The sequence below is a fragment of the Carica papaya genome, chromosome 8 (assembly GCF_054855325.1).
Source record: "Carica papaya isolate Zhongbai chromosome 8, ASM5485532v1, whole genome shotgun sequence".
Taxonomy (NCBI): domain Eukaryota; kingdom Viridiplantae; phylum Streptophyta; class Magnoliopsida; order Brassicales; family Caricaceae; genus Carica; species Carica papaya.
In genome coordinates, this window is record NC_142316.1 from 34,843,317 (window position 1) to 34,860,491 (window position 17,175).

General features: G+C 34.7%; 2 protein-coding genes across 5 annotated transcripts; both read right to left on the bottom strand.

The window, feature by feature from the left end:
• Positions 1–282: 282 nt before the first annotated feature.
• LOC110811781 (uncharacterized) lies at positions 283–7,858 on the bottom strand. Of its 4 annotated transcripts, XM_022038351.2 has the most exons (7): positions 6,884–7,856; positions 6,673–6,792; positions 5,303–5,706; positions 1,367–1,536; positions 1,203–1,269; positions 1,058–1,123; positions 283–693 (listed from the first exon to the last, which is right to left on the bottom strand). In XM_022038351.2, the coding sequence occupies exons 1-6, from the start codon at positions 7,746–7,748 to the stop codon at positions 1,079–1,081; spliced, it is 1,671 nt and encodes a 556-aa protein (XP_021894043.2). In that variant the 5' UTR covers positions 7,749–7,856; the 3' UTR covers positions 283–693; positions 1,058–1,078. The 4 variants fall into 4 exon arrangements, with proteins under 4 accessions (XP_021894043.2, XP_021894042.2, XP_021894040.2 ...); XM_022038350.2 differs by lacking the exon at positions 1,058–1,123 and having other exon boundaries at positions 6,673–6,783; positions 6,884–7,858; XM_022038348.2 differs by lacking the exon at positions 1,058–1,123 and having other exon boundaries at positions 6,884–7,857.
• A 375-nt stretch (positions 7,859–8,233) lies between these two features.
• Positions 8,234–16,770, bottom strand: RABA4D (RAB GTPase homolog A4D). Its single transcript, XM_088210381.1, has 9 exons — positions 15,737–16,770; positions 14,594–14,928; positions 14,340–14,507; positions 14,073–14,138; positions 13,920–13,988; positions 13,762–13,830; positions 13,095–13,166; positions 11,987–12,225; positions 8,234–8,907 (listed from the first exon to the last, which is right to left on the bottom strand). Exons 1-9 carry the CDS (start codon positions 16,176–16,178, stop codon positions 8,469–8,471), a joined length of 1,899 nt encoding a protein of 632 aa, XP_088066507.1. The 5' UTR covers positions 16,179–16,770; the 3' UTR covers positions 8,234–8,468.
• Positions 16,771–17,175: the final 405 nt, after the last annotated feature.

Below are 17,175 nucleotides of genomic sequence, written 5' to 3' on the forward strand. Positions count from 1 at the left end.
TTCTTAACCTTAACTATTCCTTTAGATCTATTATCTACTTCACTAATAGCATTTTTAGTCTTTTACCTTGTTCCAGCAGGGCCAGGACTCTGAATGGTAAATGGACATAACCCAGATCCAGCGAAACAAAACCGATTGGCCTGTCTAATCTTGGTCCAGCCCAGACATCACAAAAGCCCTGTGAAACTAAAGTAATTCCATGTATTTTTATAAAATTTAGAATGCTCTGGTATTAAGTTATGTAAAAATCTACAAACGAATTCCAATAAATTTTAGAATTCCTTTTCTTCAAAAAGAAAAACATTTCTCTATTTTAAGCCAAAATATACAAGGAGAGTTAGAGAGGCCTTCGCCTTCATTTGCATTTTACATACATTTCAAACTACAAAACAAAAACAACTTTTGGAGACTCAACAGATTACATTACCTTCTACCGGCTGCCTCTGCGCCTGCGCATCAGCAACACTATCATCTTATCAGCATCTATACAAAACAAAAGTATCTTCAAGCCCGAGTATGGTAGCTTCGTGACATTCCCATCTCATGGGATTTACCTTAAGGGGACAGTATCCCAGTTTCATGACCTCCATTGGACAAGCCAAAATAAAAGAAAGAGCATCTTCACAGCCAGATATGTAAAATATGTACAATCAGCACTTCTGGAGCAGTTGATACATTTACAATTGAGCCTCCCTGTAAAAATTAAGCTTATCATTTTGACATAAACATACATGCTAGACCTATTATTTGAATCATTTCCGCATCACTATATAAGATTTGATTGCATCACGCACAGAACAACACATAAGTTGCTCCAAAATGAACAATTGTTGTATTTATATTAAACGAGTAACACATATCCATAGACTAATTTATTCCTAATCTAATTAGGACCAAACTATAATAGGAAATAAAAGGAATTGAACATAAATACTTTATTCACTCCCTCACTCGCAGAAAAAAAAAATCGAGGAATTAGGGGTATTCTTTTGAAAAAAATTGGGAGGAAGTGGAAAAGATAGAGAAATTAGGGTTATAGAGGAATTATGAATTATACCTTCCAAACATATAGAAACAGCTACCCATAGTGTGTCATATTTCTCCATTTATCTTTCAAATCCACCTATACAGAGTAATATAAAATGATAATGTACACTTAACAACTAAAAGGTAGAAAAGGGGTACATAAACAGATGTTTTACCTCAGTTCTCTCTAGGAAAACATCACGGTGAGCATTCAAGATAAATTTCCAATTTCCTTTCCCATACCTTGGTGAAAAAAAAAAAAAAAGATGTCCTCTAGTTAACAACTTACATAACTAGAATTCAACTCATGCATAGTTCTAAGATAAAAATAAAAGCATACTTTTTAACAGCATTCCGCAAAACATCTTCTTCCTCCAGACTCCATTTTCTTGGTTTCCTTCTCCTAATTATTTTTTCAAGTGCTTGCCTTCTCAGTGGAGAGATAGCCATTCTTTTTGGGCTAGGTAAACGAATTCTATCACCAGGAGTTTCTTCAGAAGAGTTATCCCACTGAAACAAAAAAATAAGAGAAATAAAGCGAAATAGAAATCTGAAAAACTTGTCAACAGATATCAACTGTGAAGCATAGATAGAGAAAATATCAGTTCGCAACAACTCGAAATTAGAGCCTAGAAATCAACACATATTACATAAGACAACATTCAAAATCAATATTTAAGAACTGATATCTACTAAGAATCTTACTGTACTTAATCAATATACTAATATATTAAAAGTGAGGTCTCTCTCTCAAAAAGAATATTGAAAGTAAGGAAAATGACAAACCCTGCTTTCTTTACCTCTCCTGAATGCAAATATACACAGTTTCGGAAAGTAAAAGATTATCTTATATCAACCTGTTCTCTACCAATCAAATCACAGCAATAAAAGCCTCACTTTTGTTCGAATCCCCTTTCATGGACTCTTTCCTCTTCCTTCCATACTATGTCAGGAAATTAAATCTCAATCCTCCAAATTGATGTAGCACAGCAGATTAAGATCTACAGTGACAGAAACATCTTAGGAAAATAAAAGATCTTTCCAATCTACAATTACAAGTCTTGGCCACAACCACAATTACAAAGTTATAAGAACCACAATCACAGGTTTGTTAGGCACTCAATTCAATGAGACAAAACCTATATTTCAATCAAACTGAGGTGCATAATAAGATAGATGTGTCTGGATCTAAAATGTGGTACAAGTAAGGATGCAAAGTAAGATAGGTGCTAAATTTAGGTACAAAGTAGGGTAGGCCAAGTCAGTACATCATTTTGATTCTAAGTTCTGTTGAACCTCACTAAATGGAAAATAATTAATTGGTCATACTATACTTGCTTCACTGGCTCATAAGTAGTCTAAGAAAAACTTCCTCAATCTCATACCTAACTCTTTTTCTTGGGTTATTTGAAAATAAAGAATAAGAGTTTTCCAGAGAACTTGCTCTCCTTTTGAAAAGTTTACAGATCACTGATTCCACACCCCAATATTTTGTTTATCAGGAATCCTATGCCTGATGACAGGGATTATAGGAACCCTGTAGATTTTCTGGTATCTGATCTCTTGTAATTATTGTCTTTGTACACGCCACCCCTTGGTGCCGTTTAATGATATATTCTCCTTCTCTCAAAAAAATTATGCTCTATAGGTTCTTTTTCTATGAGAAGAGATCTAGCACTCAAGTTGTTTTAACTATCACAAGAATAACAATATTCATGTTACAAATGCCTAAGAACTGAATTAATGTATCACATGTTCTTTGAAGAAGACAATCAATATATTTTAAGTTTCAAAGAAAGAAAAAGTTGTTTGATGGACACTTACGCTTCTTTGGAGACCTAATTACATTTTACCCGTAACCAAAAACTGTACATGAAACACAAAGTCCTAAACAGAATTAAAATTTTTATATAGGAAAGTGATTTGTAATAGGAAAAATTCATGGACTTAATATAGCATTTCAGTTGATGACCATATGTTGCCATGTGTTTGGGACCTGATGCTTTGACTTAAGTACTTGAAGATGCAGAGCTACATGTTTCTAGTTGTTTCAAGATCCAATTAAGAGAAGACTTTACATTAGGGATGTTATTAATGAATGAGAAAAATCTACTTAAATATAATCTTTCGTTTGATGACCATATGTTTTCATATGCTTGGCACTAGATGCTTTATATCAAGTCATTGAAGATGCAATTACATGAAGTACACAATGCAATGCAAGTATTATAAACAACTTGCTGCTCAGATTTTAAAGCCAGTGTTGCTGGTACTGCTTCTGTATAAATTTATTAAGTTTTGCTGGTCCAGCCACACTTAAATACAAAATACCTTCTTTTTTTTTTCATTTAATCAATAATGATTTGCATTATCTTGCATGGTAAGTACAGGTCTTCTTATGGTTCAATCAACAACAGCTAATGATTTTAGCTAATTTCCTGAGTAATGTCAACCATGGACTGGTCTAACTTCAAAATCCTTTTTTTGAAATAAAGTGTAGTATAGTATTGATATTAACATAGGTACTAAGGGGGTACCATCCATATACAAAATAATTACATGTCAATCAAATGGTCAATGACCTAACTTCAACAACCTTATGGGATATGAGGTTACTCCATGAAGGAATTTCTAGTAGAATGCTGCAGTTTCCTACTTTTCCAAAAGAAATAAGTGAGCACTTGAAGTCTTTTTTTTTTAAATAAGTACTTGAAGTCTTGAACAAAAATAAGATTCAAAAGCAAAAAAAAAAGTAGATATAGCTTTGCACGGCTAGTGTCGCCTTTTATTCAAATATTTGGACATTTAATTTTCCATAGCACACTTATTTCAAAAAAAGATTTCCATATTACACTGAAACATTGAAAGTCGCTAAGGAAATAAATGCAATAATATCTCAAGGTTCTTTATCATGACAAAGTCTATGGTAGAAGGCTTAGCACTCAAATGCAACATCAATGTAGATATTTCATGAAGTTTAAGTCATGATTTTTTTTTCGAGCCTCAAAAGTCAGCATGCAGTCATGATCCATTTGATATTGATGAAAATTCTTTAAAATATGCAAGTAGGAGGCCAAATCTCATATCTGCTTCAATAGTAAGCATTTGTTGATTTACTCAATATATATAAATTTATGTTCTAGAGGCACACACATGTAAATAAGATAAAATGATATGTAAAATTATTATCTTCTATTATTATTTTTTCTTTATTCTTGCAGGAACCATTCTACTGTTGGTTAATTACTGCATGCATTTACAGATTATCCAACTCTTTTTTTTTTAAATGAAAGAACAGATTATCCAACTCTACCTTGTTAAGTAAAGTTTTCATTATTTGCCTCAAAAAACCATCTCCATTGAGTACAATATTTTTTCTATCATTTTGTTTTAGTTGCTTTTGAATGACGTTTGAAAATTTCCTTCCCTGAAATTCCTTTTTTACTTATGTAGATAAATAACTAGTTGTTTGAGTTTATCTCCGTTCAAGATACATGACTGCAGTGGAGAATGAGATTAATGCCCACGAAATGAGGTTTATTTAAATGCTACTTCTATTAATACTTATACAATGAAAATACAACAAGAAAAATAGTGATGCATAGACTTTCAAAAAATCAAGAAATGGTGGGCTAAGTCTGCAGTAGACAGAAGAGTAAAAGAACAAAATGGAGGCTTGTGGGTGTGAAGCTGAAAGCACAGACAAGAACAGAAGAGATCTTATTCATAAAAAAAAAAGAAATAAAACAGCGGAAAAGACAAATAAGCAGTATAAAATAAGAGCAAATTAAAGTTTCTCACTTTAGCAGTAAGATTCAGCCGTAGGGCCAAAGAATTCTTACATTGTTTAAGGGGATTTTTTTTTTACAGAAACATTGCAGTATTCTGCCATTAGCAAGGAATGGAGGAGAAGAAGTTCATCCAAAATGACTAAAGGACGGTTACAGGTTTTAGACTGATCTGAGTGTAACTTCAATTTCTTTTTCAGGCATAACATTTGAGGACTTTAGATTTATAACTGATTCGTTATTCTAGAACGTAAAGTTTCGCCTCCTGTAAATGGAGTTTATAGAAAATTATTAATTAATTTTTTTTTAAATAAGAAAATTATTAATTTATTATAAATGATAATCATAATTTTTAGGAAAAAGATATTTCCTAATGTTAATAGGGTACTGAAGTGTAACTCACTGAATTGTTTCAATGAACTTAGCAAACCACAGGTTAGTCTCTAGTTCTGAAATATAAACTGAAATGGAATGAGATCAATGCATACCTCATGCACACAGGCAGTGCTATTTCTTGCCATTAAACTGCATTTACGTGCATCATTGTGCCGCGTAGAATTCTGATTTCCACAATTAACCCCCTCGGCTGTCCCAGATGCATTCCGAACAGGTACAACAGTCTCAGTGTTCATGTCTCGCTTGGTCATCTCAGCACTCACAGTTTCAGCTACTTGTAAAGCATCCGGGAGCGGGTCTTTGACGATTGCTTCTAACTCCAATACACTAGTTTGAAGTTCTTCTCGCACTCTATTATACTCAGGAGTTAGAACAGGACTGCATTTACTGACTACTAGCTCTTCATCTGATTCCCCAGTCTCGAATATCTTTGCTCCACGGCATCTCCAATGCCGAGCATGCTTTTGTCTTGACAACTCTTTCACCTTGCAGATTTCTGTATAGAAGGAACAGAAGCAGCATGCATATGTAGTTAGTTATTATAAACTGTAAAGTGATGAAATTAATATTGACAATAATAATCGCAATAAAAATGAGAAGAGTCAATTGTTATTTGTTATGGGCTGAGAATGATTATATCTTGTGGTGTTTAGTTTATTGACAGTTTGATTTGTTAAAGAAATATATGCTTTAATTTTTTCGTTCATATTGTTATATGATTTTGTTATATTGTACTCTTTGTTGTAGCTTTTTTTCCCCATATATCTGGTTGTTAGATTTTATTTCGACTAGATATGGACAACAAAGACAGAAGTACCAGTTTGGAAGACAAAGGGTATCCTCTTAATTTTCATTATATTAATTCTATTTCTGAAAAAAGAAATCTAGTACGGTTAAGAAAAAATATGATTATATAAGCCAAAATAAGATAAGCCTAGTCAAACGGCCATCATATATCAAGAAATCTGTTAAAAAGATCGCACTCCTGCAAGTTATCTTTCTGGTTAACATTTACAAATTGCACAGCGTTCACATTTCAAAACTGCAACAGGGGAAAACTATAACAAACAAAATAAAAGAATTCCACCCATCAAGTCGTCCAAAACCACAATAAGAAGCGAAATTAGACCACAGTCTACTAAAAGAAAGACTTTCTTGATTCTCATATTTGTATGTTACAAGCATTGTTGGATACCAAGAGGCACATGGACCAAAAAAACAACATAATGACAAGAAAAAGACATCCAAGGCCTATCACCTTTTGTGTAAAGCTTCAATGCAATTGAGAAATTGTGTGGCTCACTATGAGAAAAATGAGATATATTCCATAAAAAGTTTCCGAGAAGAATTTAATGCAGGACAGTTATGTAAAAGTGCAGAGAATAAGCATAAAAATAGGGACGAGGATTAGCAGTGCGCAAATTGTGTAAGAGACTAATGAGAGACAAGACAATGTATACACCTTCCTCTCTAGAGCCCCTTTTTGTCCCCTCAGATTTTCCCCCTCCTCCTCCTTCCTCTCCTTCTTTCTCTGTTTTCCTTGTCCCTTCTTCTTCGAGGGCCGTACCAGTCTCTACCACAACTTTAAGATAAGCATATATACATATCCTGTCATCAAACGTCCTCACCTTATATAAATCAAAAACAAAACGAAACCAAAGCTCATACAATACCTTTCCCATTGGCAACAGCTCCTTCACTAACCAACAGCCGAGATACATCTTCGCCGGTCTCTTTACCGTTAAAGTTGTGCGCTTCCGCATGCTCGACCATTTCAGTATCATGCTGAACCACCACATCGGAAAAACCATGCGGTTCCTGCTGAGCATTGTCCGCCCGCGTTCCGTCGCCAGCAACATTAGTCCCCGGTCCTTCCTTCATCTCCGTTATCTTCCTAATCGCCACTTTTTCAAGATACGGAGGACCCATCACCGTAAACGCCTCGGTGACATACTCGCCAACCGAGGTTAAAGCATCGTTCCTGGTATTCCTCTGCGTTAAATGTAAGCACATTTCCTTGTCCCAAGTAGCAGCTTCTACCTCCTCCCTGCACGTGCTCAACTCCTGCGAGCAAACCAGTTCGCTCTTCCCTGAGAGACTCCGAATCCTCTCTCTCCATATCCTGTTTACTGCTTCCTGGTATTTTCGTCTGTTGACCCCACCGCTCACGAGGTATTTCACTGTGCACTCCACCGCCACCGCGCAGTAAGCCCGCTTCATCGAGTCCGTAATTTTGCAATCTTCCTTACTGTCCAGTTCCTCGATCGTCTGGAGGGAGTCGAGGATTGTCTCAGACACCGAACCCTCCGCAATCTCGTCAGAGATCCACCGCAGAACCACGGTTTTCTTTAACCGAGTATTATCCTCTGGAAGTTCGAGACCAGACAAGAGCTTCTTGAGGATATGATCCGCAAGTGGTCGCCTGATAATGTACTCCGCTATCCAACCGGAGATGGTTTTATCCATCTCCGGTTCCATTCCAGTACAAAAAGGAAAACTTGAAGGAAAATTCAGGGCAGAGTTTCTATTAAGAAGCATTCAATTCATGCACCAGTATCCTCATCTCAATAATTCGATTCTCTCGAAAGAATATCAATTAGGGTTTCTGCGAGCCCCCAATATGCCACCCGACTGTTACTGTTCTTTTTTCCCGGTTTACGCCCACGTGGAAATAATCATTTATAAATAATAAAATATTATGTCATTTAAATTAAATATTTATAAATATAAAAAAAAAATGTTAATAATAAAAATTAAAATTTTTATTCAAATATTTTTTTTAATTGTTTTATTAAGTTTTTTTTTTTTTTTTTAATTTCAACCGTTATTTTATCAAATATTTATTACTTACATAATAAAAATACATTAATTAAAAAAGTTCTTAAAAGTCGAAACACAAATCACTTTCAAAGTATGAAACTTTACATAATCCCAACATACATGACTGGAAATGGAAATTATGGAATCATTAAACAAGACTTAACAAAGCTTCCACTAACATCACCAGCTGAAAGTAGAATGGCTAGATTCAAGAAATCAGCTAATCTGCAAGCTTAATCTCAAATTAGTTATAAATAACATATAAACACCCAGTTAATCAAATTGTAAATGCCTAATGCTGCTACAAATCCAACAACATCAATCACCTTCTTTTATACAAAATATCTGCTACTCATTTTTGACAGTAGGAAGTAAAAGCCTAGACCATATGAAAACCGAGGAAAAACAAACAAACAACAAAAATGGCAGGACTTATAATCAGGCGCAGCAACGACCCTTCTTTTGTTCCTGATCCTGTCCCGGAACAATAATCCTTGTCCCCTTAAGAAGGCCGGAATTGCCACTGTGATCTAACTCGCTGTTAGCAGTGAGTGTCTTCTTGCTGATTATTCGGTATATCTCTGTTAGCACTGTCAGGAAAGCGGTTTCAACATTGGTGGCCTCAAGAGCTGATGTTTCCATGAAGACTAGATTCTCTCTCTGGGCGAACTCTTGGGCATCTTCGGTTGGTACTGCTCGAAGACTTCCCAAGTCACACTTGTTACCTATGAGCATGATAACTATGTTCTTATCAGCGTGGCCCCTTAATTCCTCCAGCCATCTTGCCATGTGATCAAATGACTGGCGCTTGGTCATGTCGTAAACTAGCATTGCGCCAACAGCTCCGCGGTAGTATGCACTTGTCACTGCCCTGTACCTGAGGAAAGGTAGAGGAAAACAACTTCAGGGGGATGACCATAACTTGAAATTCAATACACCGACTTATAAGTTATTAGAACTTGATCAAGAAGACTACCAACCAAAAGCTGATTCTGTAGGCTTACACGAGAACACTTTATAACCAACGAATAAAAAGGAAAAGACTGGTATGATTTAATGCTTTCCAGCCCCACAGTAAATACAAGTTTCAAATTTTTGCACAGATTTGTATGAAAAAGAAGAAAGATAAGCTACTTTGACTTAAATAATACGAATTTCCAGCCTCTAAATATGTAAAACTCGGTTTGTTACCATAACTTCTGTAAGCAAGCTAATATCAACATGCAGAAGAAACAACAGTATATAGTCCATGAATTTCTGCTTTTATGTCCCTAGTAAATTTATCCATAAATTTTCCTCCTTTGTTTTCTTTGTAGTTCCTATTGATGGTATGCCTGTGGCGTGGAGGAGGATGATACCATAGATGGGAAAGTATGATGGTAGCTAGGTTGAAAAGTTTTAATAGACTGGAGTTTAAGGGAAAAAATGGAAATGGAACATTATTTCTTACGTAGTTACACACATTGCACTTGTGATGCAGAGTCTATCGCGCAATTGTTCAGTTATGATATAAATATAGATTTTCAGCTTATTTTTACAGATAATATAATCATACACTACAAGACAAGTCTTAAAGCTTTTGAATCATTCATGAACACAGTCAATGGAACTGAATTCTTTAACGAACATAGGTTTTTCAAATTTCCACTTCAAAATGTAATCTTATTTCAGAGAAAGATAAAATTTGTTAAAGCAGTGAGATAGAATCCCAATGGTGGAATTTTCAGCTATAGTCTTTAAACTGAACGCTTTGATGAACATTGCATTCTTCAAGCTCACTTGGAAATATAATCTTACTTCACGAAGATGAAGCTTGCTAAAGCAGTGACATATAATCCCAACAATGGAATCCTTTGTCATGAAAAATTATCTAAAAGAAGTTTCTGATAATGCCAAAAGGGTATTTCTTTTGAGACTTAAGTGCATCTCAATTGCATTTTATAAGCAGGAACAGAAGAAGGAGATCAAAAGAAGTATGAATATGAAAAGCTGGAGTCCATAGAAATGCTTAAATGGGCTCCCTTAAACAATACAATTTGTAGAATGCCAGATGAATCCTCTCATCAGCAGGTTGCATGAATAGACCCTCGAGGGTTACATTTAGTCAGTAGAAAACTTCCATTTAGTTGAAAAAAAAATCAAAGCAATAATCAACAGACACTTGAAGATTATAATGAATTGATAGAGAATGATAATGAGCTAAGAACTATACAGAACTAAGATGCCAGCATCATCCATGGTCTAACTCATTTCATAGACAGCCAAATAGGTGTTTGGGTTCAACATTCAATGAAGAGATGAGAAAAACAACCATCAATCATAAAAGAATAACAAGCAATAGGCATTTGAAAAACCAAAATACTTGAAAGAAGTAATCAATTGGGAATAAAGAGTCATTCTAGATGTCTTCACACGACCTTCGTGTCAGTTTAGCTCTTCTAAAGTCAAATTATTATTCTTCACAAAGACACACTTTTCTTCTATATTTCTTTCATTCTAAATTCAATGCGCTCCTTTTTCATCATATATCAAATTTAAGATTTTCCTTATCTAAGCATTTGCTTAAGCAACCAATCCAGTATGTTTTCAGAAGTGAATACCTCCATGTTAGTATTTCTACAGAAGGGTATAATTATAAAAATGAGCGCAAGGTAAACAAAATGGTAAAATTTCGAAGGTCTCTCTCTTCAGAAGTAGATAAGCACCTATTAGCTTATATTGAGTTTCCACTTCTGCCAAAGAATAAATCATAACAGAAACTCGGCCACCTGTTGCATCTATTACGAACTATATATGTAACATGAACCCTCTAACTTTATTGCAGTGGTATTTGGCAGCTAGGGTTCCTTGACTATCAAAATCGAGCAGTGACTATTTCCACTAGGCTTAGCAAACTAAACTCTTAACAATGAAAAGCGAGCGGAAAAAAAAAAGTGTTCAAGGAAATTTTCTCATACAAAATACTTGAACAGAAGTAATCAATTGGGAATAAAGGAAAAGTCATTCTAGATGTCTTAACACAAACTTCGTATCAGTTAGTTTAGCTCATCTAAAGCCAAATTTATTCTTCACCAAGACAAACTTTCCTTCTATATTTCTTTCATTCGAAATTCAATGCGCTCCTTCCTTTTTCATCATATACCAAATTTAAGATTTTCCTCATAAGCAACCGATCCTGTATGTTTCAGAATCTGACTATCTCCACGTCAATATCTCTCTAGAAGGGTACAATTATAAAAAGTGAGCATAAGGTAAACAAAATGGTAACATTTGGAAGGCCCCTCTTCAGAAGAGGATAAGCACCTATTAGCTTCTATTGAGTCTCCACTTCTGTCAAAGAGTAAATCATAAAATAAACTCGGCCATCTGCTGCAACTGTTGGCGAACAATATATGTAACATCAACTCTATAACATATCAAAACTACGTCACCACAGGGGTGAAATCTAACCTTATTGCAGTGATGTTTGGCAGCTGGGGTTTCTTGCTATCAAAATTAAGCAGTGATTTTTTCCCCTGGACTTAGCAAACTAAACTCTGAACAAGAAAAACGGAGCGAAAGAAAAAGAATGTCCTAAGAAATTTTCATTGCTTGTCTTAGAGATCAGCAGATTCCAAACAACATGGTGTCCCTGGGAACCATAAGGCTTATACACATTCATCTCTATATACAATCACGGGCAAGAAAAACAAGGACATGGGTAATGCTAAAAGATTAATCACCCTGTCTCTCTTTTCTCAATCTGTGAGAATTTACAACAAAACTACAAAATAACATCATTTATCATCAATTACAGTCACAAAACAATGAAGAAATAAGTATAAACTCCTCTAAGGAATTCATATGTGGATTATCTTTTTACTTTCAGGATCAAGAGCCAACAATTACGCCTCATGTCATACTAACACAAACCCTAATGTAATCAATAAATATCTAATAGGATAAAAAGTGCAGACCTTTCTTGCCCAGCAGTGTCCCAAATTTGTGCCTTCACCGTCTTGTTGTCAATAACCAGAGTTTTGGTCTGAAATTCAACCCCGATAGTGGCTTTCGAATCTATACTAAATTCATTTCTCGCAAACCGCGCAAGGAGCTGAGATTTTCCAACTGCTGAATCGCCAATCAATACAACTTTGAAGACATAATCAATCTTTTGATTATAATCTCCATATAAGTTTGACATTGTCACCACAAATCAGATCCCAATCAAATACTCCTCCGAAACCCAGACAATTCTGAACATAAAGCACTATCAGGCCCTAAAAGGAAGCTACCGAGATCAATCATGTGCATGCATTATGAAGAAACCGGACCAAGAGGTCTACGTTGGTGGAAGTATAGATCAAAGAAGATAATGCGGAGTAGTTAGATTTAATTTGTAATGGTAATCAGGGTAAATTTTCAAAATCAGAAACTTGGAATTACCAGTTAGGGTTCGTTTCAGGAGAAAGGATCAGAAATTTTTGGGCACGAAGGATTTGTTGAAAGGCGTAGAAATTCAGAGAAAGGGAGAGAGAGGAGCCAGGGAAAATTAACGGTCAGTGTGGGACCCGATAACGGCTTTCTTGGTTGGAAACGCTTCTACCGTAAGATCAGTTGACGAGCGGCGGTATGTAATAGATCAGGACCGTCGAACTTCAAGACTTGAATCTTCAAATCAACGATGATATATTTATTCAAGTCTGCTGTTTACTAATTTGTGTTGGAATTATTCGATTCAGTCCGGTTTTAAATATCATTTGGTCCGGTGTTCAGTCTAATTAATATTTTTTTAAATATTAAACTTAAAATAGTAAATATATTATTTAAATTATATAAATTAAATATAAAAATATTATATATATAAATAAAATTTAACTCATTAATTATTAATATAATTATAATACAGAGGTATATGGAATAAATTAGAGTGTGGTGGCTAAAAATTAGAAAAAATAAGTATGAACAAAGTGTATAAAGTTCAATATTTTATATCTATATATATATATATATAGGATAGTTTTATAGGTAGGTAGGGGAATGTTAGGCGTGGATTCTACATTACTTGGTATTTAGTGTAGAGACCGGGACTGGGTTGTCCCCTGCAAGCTGGCTGCTGGAGCAGAGAGCAGCCCCCATGAGCTGACTTGAGTTGTTCTTTGTTATAAAGGTCCAGAAGAATGTACTTGTCAAGTTATTATAATATTCCAACAAAAAAATAAGATTTCTTCATAAAATATGTGTGTGTGTGTGTATATATATATATATATATATATATATATGAAAAAAAAACTCAAAGATAACATCCTGGTCCCATTTGAATATCATGCCATATGAAAGTCCACCCATTGCCATGATTCTCAAATCAATCTCCCTTGCAGAGTTCCAAAAGAATATCATAAAGTAGAGAAAAGGGAAGGAAATCACAGATTAGTAATGGCAATCAACTATTCCAAAAACAAGTCCTATACAACTTTTTGTTTTTCCCCTTTATTCCATATATCTAGTAATGGGAAGGTTTGTTCTGTTAGCTTACAGGATCTGAATCTTGTGGTGGAAATTCAACAAGCTTTCTTTTCTTTTCCCCCACCTCACATGATGCCCGCTTTAAAGAAAAGATCTTTACCTCCTTTTATATGTTCTTCATGGCATTTCGGAACCGGGAAAAGAAAAGATCTAAAAAGGGAAGAAGATCAAAATTCTATTGACTTAACTCCGTAGTTCCTGCAGTCTTCTGTACAGTAGTAAATCAAATGATTTGATTTGGAATTGGCTTCTGAGTGTTTAAACACTTGCAATTAGCCCGGTTATCGCTAAGAGTCTGCATGACAAAGCTAGTGTGTAAATTGAAAGTCATTTCACAGCAATGTTAATATGGGTTTTAATTGATTAGTTTTCCTCCTGTAATACCTTAAACTGTTTCTGAAGATCTTTAATGTACTCTACTGCCAAATCTAGCATGTCTGCCGTGCTTGTTTGCTATCAAATTGAGACATAAACATCTTAGTTTTTGAAAAGAGTAAATATTTGCTTCCGGGTAAATTATATATTGCCATGTCTTACCTTGTCCATATTCGGAACTAGCTCTTGTAGTTTCCTCATCCGTTCACTGATTCTCGTTCTTCTCACCTAATGGTAAAGTAATCATCCGTAAATATCTTCTTTAAGATTAATAGATAAACTCGTGTAATTTAATCCTGACTAACTTGTGAATTGGAAAGCAAAACGAACAAGAATCAAAAGGGAACTGAGGACGGTGATATCTGAAGTTGTAACCTAAATAGGTTCGAAACAAAATCTATATATTGACGGGGATATAAGAATTTTTACCCTTTCAGCAATACTTCGAGGATGAGTGGCACAACCACGTTTGGCTCTAATTTTACAAGGAACGGAATCTTGAAATTGGAGAAACTTCTCGATAACCATCTCCGTTGAAGCCTTGGGCAAACTCAAGCTATGGGATAACATGTGTATTCGATTTCCAGACTCTCCATCCTGAATGGAAAACAAACACTCAAACTAAGATATACCAAACAAACAAAAACTCAAAAGAGGCTATTACTTTCGATGCTAATTGATACCTGAGAACCAGAATATAACTTCCCATCATTATCATTTTCTTGTTTCAAACCAGAAAAGTTCTCGGTGAAACTCAACGAATTGTGCCAACCTCCAGATGGGAATCCAGGATTATAAAATCGAGCATCACCAGTTCCATTCCCAAGTTTCCCATCATCATGGCCATTTGCCCCAATGCTTTCGCTCCCAATTTCAGATATTTGTGATAACATGGCAGACGATGGAAGTCTTGATGAGAAGCTATAAAGACTTTTCAGTCTGTTTGATGGGCTTAACCCTCCTCCATCTGTACCATTGACTCCACCATAGCTGCCAACACTTTTCATGGTGGCATAGCCTGCAATTTTACTGAGAAAGTTTTCAATCTCATTCTAGCTTCTAAAATAGTGTCCATGACAAAACTCTTTCTTTCAGTAACGGGTTTCTCATGGAAAATTTCCATTAACAATATATGGATTCCCCTGGCATCACATGATCCAAATTGACGGACAAACTTCTTCATAAAAATAATGATTACACATTAAGGTAACTTTGATGGCATTTTATCAATTCTTATTATTTTTCTTAATTACCTTAATTCTCGATTGTAGATTAAAAGTTTTGCATGCTAAATTATATGTATGAATTTTTAATCACATTGGTTGATTTTGGGTTCCACACCACCTTCCAATGAAAGTTGAAAATTGGAGGCCCAGAAATTGTTGAGCAGTGAAGCTCCACCTACTACATACAGTTCATTTTAATTCATCAAGTAAACATAAACCCAGAAGAATAATTGCAGGTTCAATATATATATATATATATATATATGTGTGTGTGTACCCACATGTACATCATATATATGTTTATTCTCTGGATAAATGCTTCACCAATGAGCTGTGAAGAAAGTGAAACCATACCAGAAAAGAATCCCGTTTGTTTGTATAGGGTGATTTATATAATATCCATTTAAGTAACTCAATCCAATCATTAGAAAAAAAAAAAAAATCTAATAATTGAGTAAATAATTAGCTTCTTAGATTAATAACCCAGACCCAACTAACCTCAAAATGCATATTCCAAAAAGGAAAACGACCATTTCTACAGAAAACGAAGAAAATCAACAATATTAAACAAGGAGACAGAGAAACAGAACAAGAAAATACCATTTTGAGCCGAAAGATTCGCGAAAAGTCCAGCAGGCGAGCTACTCTGCCTGATAAGATTCGAACTAATCGATTTCCCTTGTGACTGGTGATCCATTGCCAGCAACTCATACGAGGAATCCATAGCAGAGGAACTCTGCTTCGGGTAATGAGGCGGCAACGCAGAATAGCTTTGCTGCGACGTCGTATAAGTCACAGCCGCCGCCTCTGTAGACTTATCATCGAAATCTCGAAAACTATGAGAACCCACATCGCCGTCACCTCCATTAGAGCTCATGAATCTGGACATTAATCTCTCTGATTCAAAACTACTCTTGGTAACACCACAATCGACAGTTTCATCGAAATTGGAGAGAAGGGAACTTGGAGCAGAACGAAAGCGCAGTAACCCAGAATTGGGTTGCTGATTTTGGTGATAGTTTTGATGCGTATTTGAATCCATGAACACGAACACCTCCTCGCTCAGTTTTCTTTTCAGTTTTTTGTATTCTACGTAAGGAGATTTGGTGCTAGAGAACCATTCTGCTACGTACCTTAATAGTGCTCATTGTATAGTCAGTAAAGTTCACGGGAATTTTTTTGCATCACTTTCTGGAGAAAATTTTTTCAGCTTGATTTTTAAGCAGAGTTGAGATAAGATCTTGAAGAGGAAGCAACCAGAGAAAACAAAAGAAAAAAAAACAATTAACAATTTAGAGCAATTTAACCAAAACAGACATATCGTGCAAGGAAACTGAAGGAAGGAAAAAGGAAAAAGAAAAAAAAAACAAAACCCTGAGAGAGACGATAACGAAACTGTAAATTCAGAGATGGGATCAGGTGAAATGAAAGAAAGGAGGAAATAAAGGAGAGTCGATAAAAGGAAGAAGATTAACAGAAGGGTCAGATTTGATTTCAAAGCAGCAGCAAAAGCAAGGAAGATCCTGAGAGAGAGACGGTGTTGATGGCAGTGACAGATAGAGAGAGAGGGAAGAGGGCGATATTTATCTTCTTCTTCTTTTGGGCAGTTGCAGCCAATAGAAAAGTACACAGAGATCTGGGCTCCCCATTTATGTCTGTGGATCTAAAAAACTTTTTTTTTTAATTATTTTAAATTTTCATTAACTTAAATAATCTTATATTTATTTAAATACATAATTATAAATTTATTTTTCATTTTAAATAAAATTAAAATTAAATATATATTTATAACCCCCAAAATTTTTTAAAATTAATATGATAATATTTTTATTTATAAATAATTTAAATTAAATAATTTATTTTTTATTTAAATTTTTCTATATAAAAATTATCATTATAAAAATTAATAACTTTATTTTCTCATTTAGTTTATATTTAATTACATCTTTTTGTCTCTTATGTGCGGTAATTATTTTATTAAGTTATTTAAAAGTAATTATTTTAATTATTTTACTTTTAAGAAAAGGTAATTAAGGTGG

Coding starts and splice junctions, on each gene's coding strand:
- LOC110811781 (XM_022038348.2), bottom strand. CDS start 7,748: ATGCTTCTTAATAGAAACTCTGCCCTGAATTTTCCTTCAAGTTTTCCT. Junction 5,707..6,672: donor AAGGGGCTCTAGAGAGGAAG/GTGTATACATTG, acceptor CCTTCTATACAG/AAATCTGCAAGGTGAAAGAG. Junction 694..1,202: donor TTTTCCTAGAGAGAACTGAG/GTAAAACATCTG, acceptor TAATTTTTACAG/GGAGGCTCAATTGTAAATGT.
- RABA4D (XM_088210381.1), bottom strand. CDS start 16,178: ATGGATTCAAATACGCATCAAAACTATCACCAAAATCAGCAACCCAAT. Junction 14,508..14,593: donor AGTTATATTCTGGTTCTCAG/GTATCAATTAGC, acceptor TTTTCCATTCAG/GATGGAGAGTCTGGAAATCG. Junction 13,989..14,072: donor TAGTTCCGAATATGGACAAG/GTAAGACATGGC, acceptor TCAATTTGATAG/CAAACAAGCACGGCAGACAT.